Source organism: Coturnix japonica, chromosome 1 (genome assembly GCF_001577835.2).
Source record: "Coturnix japonica isolate 7356 chromosome 1, Coturnix japonica 2.1, whole genome shotgun sequence".
Taxonomy (NCBI): Eukaryota; Metazoa; Chordata; class Aves; order Galliformes; family Phasianidae; genus Coturnix; species Coturnix japonica.
Genome location: NC_029516.1, coordinates 55493569 through 55500383, shown reverse-complemented (window position 1 = coordinate 55500383; position 6815 = coordinate 55493569). Strand labels below are relative to the sequence as shown.

Below are 6815 nucleotides of genomic sequence, written 5' to 3'. Positions count from 1 at the left end.
GACCCTATAACTGGTCACCGTGGCCCTCAAATGCAGGGAAGAGGCACTTCCAAACCCTCCAGCAGCCCTGCATGGCATGGTGCAGGACAGGGCTGCCCGCAGCAAGGTGTGCCAGCATGCAGCCCACCCCTGACACTCCCAAAGCAGAGGAGGCTCCATTCAGCCCTGCAGTGAGGACCATTGAGGGGTTTCTTTCAGCTTCAGCCAGCCTCAGGCCTGTGGAGAGCCCCAGTGAAGGTGGGTGAGCAGCAGCAGCAGGTTCCCTAGGGCAGCTGACATCCTCATTTTGTCTCAGCAGCAGCAGTGTTAGAATGCTTTCTAACGCCACTCAGAAGTCATCAGAGAACCTGCCCTGCCTGACAGGGGTCTCCACAGCCAGACCCCACAGCTGAGCTCATCCTCAGGCTCCCTTTGCACACAGCTTGGGTGAGGGCACAAGGTCATCAGGGTCCAGAGCATGCAGGCATGGCCAAGCATAGGACTCAGCCACTAGATGTCTCCTCCGGCCCATGCAGGCAGGTGGCAGACACACCACAAACGCATCCCAGGGGCTGTACAACTTTTAAACCACTCACTTTTAATTATGCTGCGTAAGGAAAAGCCTCTCCTCATGCCAGGACCCGATGCAGCCAGCCTGACAGCTGGCAGGCTGATCATGTCCTCAGTAGGTTTAGTGGTTCCCCCTCACCATCAGAAGCTCCTCCTCATCAGTCCAAATCATCCTTGTGGTTCTCAGCATCTTTGCTTGGCAGAGACATGTCCACACAACTCTGTACCTCCCATCTTCGGTGCTCAAGCTCTGCCAGCTCAGTCCCGTGGCAGTCCCACCACTGTCCTGCAGCACCAGGCAGGGAGGAGGCAGGGCGAAAGGCATCGGTTAATATTTGTTCTAACCCCAATATAAATAGAAAAATACAGCGAAACAAAGAACTGACTAGCTAAGGGATCCGATCTGCTGGGCTGTCTGCAACGTGCTAGTACAGAGTTCAGAGTGCTTGGTCCAGTGCATAGAACTGTCGATATCCAGAGACCTGTCCCAGCAGCCCCACTGCTGTCGCATCGTCCTGTGGCACTGCACACCTGTGTGAGCGCATCCCGGCCATGGTCAGCTTGCCCAAGGTTGCGGCCCCCTGGGAGCAGGTCAAATGGGAACGGTGGATACGTCTGATTTGTTGATGTTAAATGATAAAGCCATTCTCTCCTGTGGAATGAGGATGTGCTTCGCTCTTTACTTTTTGTGGAGGAATTTCATTTTGCTGCCTGAAGAAATGGAGAAAGAAAAACAGGTTTCCCATAGTGACAGACAAAATAGGTATCATGCCCCACTACTGTCCCAGCAGACCTATACAGAGAAACACTGCTGCTGCCAGCCCCGGGTCCTTGGCTACAGCCCCTTGCCCTGCAAAGCTGGAAGCAGGTGCCTGCAGTGCAGGGCACAGACCTGACTGTGGCCTGGGAATAACACTGCAGTCCAGGACCCTGTGGGCCTCCAAGCACACCACCCAGCAGACCTGGAAGGTGAAGGTATTACTGAGCTCACTTGGCTAAAGTACATGCTTAAGAGGCAGAGACACCAGCCCCACAGACAATGCTTCTCTTTAAATAGTCAAGAATACTTAAGGCCTGGGGATCAGCTCTTTTAGCCATGGTGTTCAACCAAGAACTTCTAATCTTAGCCTGGAGCTCTCATTATTAGAGCTCCTCTACAATGCAAAATGGATTCAAGAAAGAAGAAAATGTACAAGCAGTGGAAATGGGAACTGGTACTGCAGGAAGAGTGTAAGGAAATTGCTAGGCTGTGTAGGGATCAGGTTGAGAAAGCCAAGGCCTGGCTTGAACTACAAGCTAAAACTACATCTAGCAAGGGATGCCAAGAACAACAAGAAAGGCTTCTACAGATACCTCAACCAGAAAAGGAAAGTCCAGGAGGGCATACTCCTCCTAGTGAGTGATACAGGCAGGCTGGTAACAACAGACAAGAAGGCTGAGGTACTTAACTCTTTTGCCTTGGTCTCGCCTGATAATTGCTCGTCACACAGCCCTCAAACTTTTGGTTTGGTAGGAAAGGACTGAAGAAGCAACATCCCTCCTGCTGTAAGTGAAGATCAGGTTTGTGACCACCTGAGCATCCACAAGTCTATGGGTCCCAATGAGATGCATCCCAGAGTCCTGAAGGAACTGGCTGATGCATTTGCCGAGCCACTCTCTATGCTACTTGTAAAGTTGTAGCAACCAGGTGAAGTCTCTGGATACTGGAATAAAGGCAACACTGCATCCATTTTAAAAAAGGGTAAAAAAGATGGCCCTGGGAACCACGGACCTGTCAGTCTCACCTCAGTGCCAGGAAAGATCATGGAGCAGATCCTCCTGGAAGCTATGCTATGGCACATGGAAAGCAGGGAGGTGTTCTGGGAGAACCAGTGTGGCTTCACCAAGGATAAATACTGCTTGACCAATCTGGTGGCCTTCTATGTTGGTATCACTGTATCAATGGACAAGGGAAGAGCCACCAATGTCATCTATCTGGACTTCAGTAAGGTCTTTGACACAGTGCCCCACAACATCCTTCTCTCCAAATTGGAAAGATGTGGATTTGATGGGTGGGCTGTTTGATGGGCAAAGAACTGGATGCAGGATTGAGTCCAGAGAGTGGTGGTCCATTGCACAATGTCTGGATGGAGATCAGTGATTAGAGGAGTCCCCTTGGGGTCAGTGCTGGGATTGATACTCTTCAGTATCTTCAACAGTGATACTGACAGTGGGGTCAAGTGCATCCTCAGCAAGTTTGCTGATGACACCAAACTGAGAGGTGCAGCCGACACACCAAAGGGATGAGATGCCATCCAGAGAGATCTAGGAAGGCCTGAGCAGTGAGGTCTTACACCTAAGTCAAGGTAACATCCAATACCAACACAAGTTGGGGGATTAAAGGATTGAGCACAGCCCTGCTGAAAAGGATGCGGGCATACTGGTGTATGGCAAGCTGGACATGAGCTGGCAATGCACCCTTGCAGCCAAAGAAAGACAACTGTATCCTGGGCTGTGTCAAGAGATGCTTGGCAAGAAGGGTGATGGAGGTGATCCTGCCCCTCTACTCTGCACTGGTGAGGCCTCACCTGGAGTAGAGTCCAGATGTGGAGTATTCAGTACAGAAGAGACATGGACCTGTTGGAGCGCGTCTAGAGGAGGGCCACAAAAATGATCCAAGGGATGGAATACCACCCCAGTGAGGATAGGCTGGGGCTGTTCAGCCTGGAGAAGTGAGGCTGTGAGGTGACCTGAGAGTGGCCTGAGAGTATCTAAAGGGGAGTTACAGAAAAGAAGGGGACAGACTCTTTAGCAGGGTCTGTGGTGACAGAACAAGGGGAAATGGCTTCAAGATTAAAGAGGGGAGATTTAGGTTGGTTATAAGGAAAAAGTCTCTCTTTCACAGTGAGGACTGTGAGGCACTGTAATGGATTGTCCAGAAATGTAGTTGGTGCTTCATCCCTGGAAACTTTCAAAGCAAAGCTGAATCAGGCCATAGGCCACCTGATCCAGCAGTAGGTGTCCCTGTTCACTGCAGGGAAGTTGGACCAGATGGTCCCTTCCAACTCTAAGGATTCTATGATTCAGCTTTAGGGTGCTCCTGGGCAATTCCCACTACTGACCCTCTACAGAAAACCTGAAGTCTATGGAGAATGTGTTACTCATCCCAGCTGAAACTGCATGTTATGGAACAAGGTCAAGTCCTGCCACCCATCAGCAACTCCTCTGCTGCTGAATCTCAAGGCAACAAGAACAAGCTTTGTGAGAAGCCCATGGTCTTGCTGGTCCCTTACCAAGTCCTTTCAGGAACCGATTGACTCCACTCTGCTCCCCACTGGGAAGTGTTTCCAGGTACTCCTGAGCCCGTACCTCAAACAGACCTGCAGGAAGAGGGAAGTCAACAACTTTTACTTTGCTACCCTATAAATAAAAGAGAGTGCATCTGAAAACATACTCTCCTAGCTGACCAATACACTTGTACACAGGAACAACGTACCCAGCCTCCCCAACTCGCTGAGTGCACATGTAGGGCTGGAGCTCTGGTCCTTGGCTGTAGAACACCCAGCACATAAGCCCTGCTATGACCTTCTCCCCACCACTGTAAGGCTGACTGATTTTTGTATCTTACAAAGTGAGAGACAAAACCTCTGTTCACTCACCTACAAACACAGCCTGCACCAGCATTTACAGAATCATGGAATCACAGAATGGTTTAGGTTGAAAGGGACCTTTAAGGCCATGTAGTTTCAACCCCCCTGCTATAGGCAGGGACACCTCCCCCTAGACCCATCCAGCCTGTCTTTGAATGCCTCCAGGGAGAGGCCATCCACAACCTCTCCGGGCAACCTGTGCCTGTATCTCACCATCCTCATAGTAAGCAATTTCTTTCCGACATCTAGCCTGATATCTACCCTCTTCCAGTTTAAAGCCATTTCCCCTCGTGTTGTCACTACATACCCTTATAAGAAGTCCCTCCCCAGCTTTCCTGTAGGCCCCCTTCAGGTACTGGAAGGTCCCGCAAGAGCATTCTCTTCATGCTGAAGAGTCCCAGCTCTCTCAGCCTGCCCTCATAGGGGAGGTGCTCCATCCCTCTAATCAACTTCGTGGCCCTCCTCTGGACCCACTCCAACAGCTTCCCCACCACCTAAGCTGGCACTGCCCGTGCACAGGCACTGCAGCATCAGCCCATGCTGCTGGAGCTGGTGGCACCTCCTGGCTCTCCTGCAAGTGACAGCAGAGGTTCCAGGAATGCAGAGCCTTGGTAGAGCCCCTCACCTCTGACCCCCTGCTTCCGCAGCTCCCGTTCTTGGATGAAGCCCCCAAACATCTGTGTCTCCATGAAGACCTCCAGGAAGCGCCGGAGGCTCTTGGAAGAGACGGACTTGCGGAAAGCCTCACGCTGCAGAGTCCGCTCCTCTCTCTCATTGGGGGTCAGGAAGAGGGAGTAGTGGCCCACAATCTCCACAAAGAAACGGACAAAAGCCTCGGATACCACCTCGTTCAAAGGGCTGGTCTCTGAGGAAAAGAGCAAGAGGCAGCAGTGAGGACACCATAAGGATGTGCTAGGAAAAGATGTGTTCTCTGTTACTCTTCTCTATATACAGGGCCGTACCAGCCTTGGGTACAAACAGAAAAAGATTGGGCTGCTATTATTTTACAAGTCACCAGGCTTTGTCTCAGCTCCTTCTCAACCACGATATGCACTGAGTGTCCCCTAAAAAGCTGCTTCAGCCCTGTGCTGTGTGTGCAGACTGATCACTGGAGGAGTCTGCATCCTTCAGGTCCTCAGTGGCAGAGAGCCTGTGTAATCCTCACCAGGAAGGGTGAGTGATGCTCGCTAGAGCCACACAAAAAGGGCAAAGCCAAGAAGGGGATAAGCACTGTTTCTCTTTGCACAATGAGAAACGTTTTCAGTGAGATGGAACATTAAGTAAAGCTTCAAGCAACAACCTGACCTACCTCTAATTTCTGTGGAACTAAACTCAGTATGAACGTGTGAATGAAATGAACAAAAAGGGCAGGGAGAGAAGTGGTTTGACCTGAACAGCGCTGTGCTTTACCCTGCTTGCCATTCACGGAGCCCTCCTCTTTGTCGCTTGCCAGCTCGTTCCTCTGCTCCAAGATGTGCTCCAAGGCGGCCTGCAGCTTTCGGGGCAGGATGGAGTCCTCATCTTCCATCTGCAAAACAGAAACAGCCACCTCCTGAGGGCCTGGGGCCAGGACACGGCCAGCTCCTGGGTCATGCCCTATCCAGTCCCTGACACGGCAGGGAGCACTAAAATAAAACGGTGTGGAGAAGGAGAGGGAGAACTCGTGGTACACTTGGCACTTTCTCAGCACCATCCTGTCAAAACATGAAGAAGCAGGAGAGGAAGTTCTCTTTGCCCAAATACTGCTCTTGCCTGTGAGAATTTCAGGCGTCCAACCCCAGGAGCTGCCTGGCAGGGCTCACCCATCTGCCTGTGAGCCCCCCTGGCACCACAAAGAAGGCTGAGCTGAACAATGCTGGCATGCAGCCAGGCAGGCTGCAGCCATTCGCCTGGCTGTGCTCAGACATTGATCACATTATGGAGGCTCAACAATTCCTGCAGAGCAACCGAGGCCAGGAACTGCCTGTGTGTGTGTGTATGTGTGTGTGTGTGTGAGCTCACCAGCTCCAGCTGACACAATGTGACTCACTCAGCTTATGCCTGGAGGAGAGGTGTGAGGTGGAGCATTTGACCCCACAACTGCTGCCAGATGAAAGGATGCAAACGCAGCCCCAGCAGCTCAGGGAGCTGCTGAGCCAACACTGCACTCAAGTGGTCTTCGCCCACGCGCTTCTTCCTGCAGCAGGAGGTGCTCTCCTCCCATTTCACTGAGGCACAGGTCAGATCTATGCAACCAGCAAATCCAATCAAGGTATGGTGTGATGGAGGAATGAAACGGAAGATGCAGGATGTGAAACAGTTCCACTCACCTGTCTCAGAAACCGGTTATTCACAAGGTCAACAACAAGGACCTAAGAATGAGAGGGAAAGAATGAAAGCAGTAAATCACTATTTCCGTCATCAGAATTTATCTTGATCTACAACTTGTTTAGAGGAAACACTTGAGCCCTGGCCCTGCTCCTCCTAACCACAGCAGCAGCTGGAGGCAGCACCCAGGGTGAGCCAAGAGGAGCCCTTGTTGTGGCTTTCTAGCAGCTTCACCACTAACCACAGAGCAGCCTGGACAAGAAGAGCTTGCCATCCCAGTCCCGTCCAGCACTCCTCACTGCCTCAACTCTGCCATTTCAAGCAAAATTC

The 6815-nt window shown here is 51.5% G+C and overlaps 1 protein-coding gene across 6 annotated transcripts in view; it reads right to left on the bottom strand.

Moving 5' to 3' along the window:
- Positions 1-549: 549 nt before the first annotated feature.
- Positions 550-6815, bottom strand: part of DENND2A (DENN domain containing 2A) — a 51566-nt gene continuing 45300 nt past the window's right edge. For 4 of the 6 annotated variants that reach the window (XM_015866895.1, XM_015866901.1, XM_032445653.1 and 1 more), the window contains 5 exons: positions 6488-6529; positions 5589-5706; positions 4804-5043; positions 3822-3908; positions 557-1260 (listed from right to left, as the gene is read on the bottom strand). In XM_015866895.1, the coding sequence (XP_015722381.1) occupies positions 1229-1260; positions 3822-3908; positions 4804-5043; positions 5589-5706; positions 6488-6529 (519 nt within the window). In that variant the 3' untranslated portion in view covers positions 557-1228. Of the gene's footprint in view, positions 1261-3821; positions 3909-4803; positions 5044-5588; positions 5707-6487; positions 6530-6815 lie in introns of all 6 variants that reach the window. The other 2 variants (XM_015866889.2, XR_004307852.1) reach the window with 2 other exon arrangements.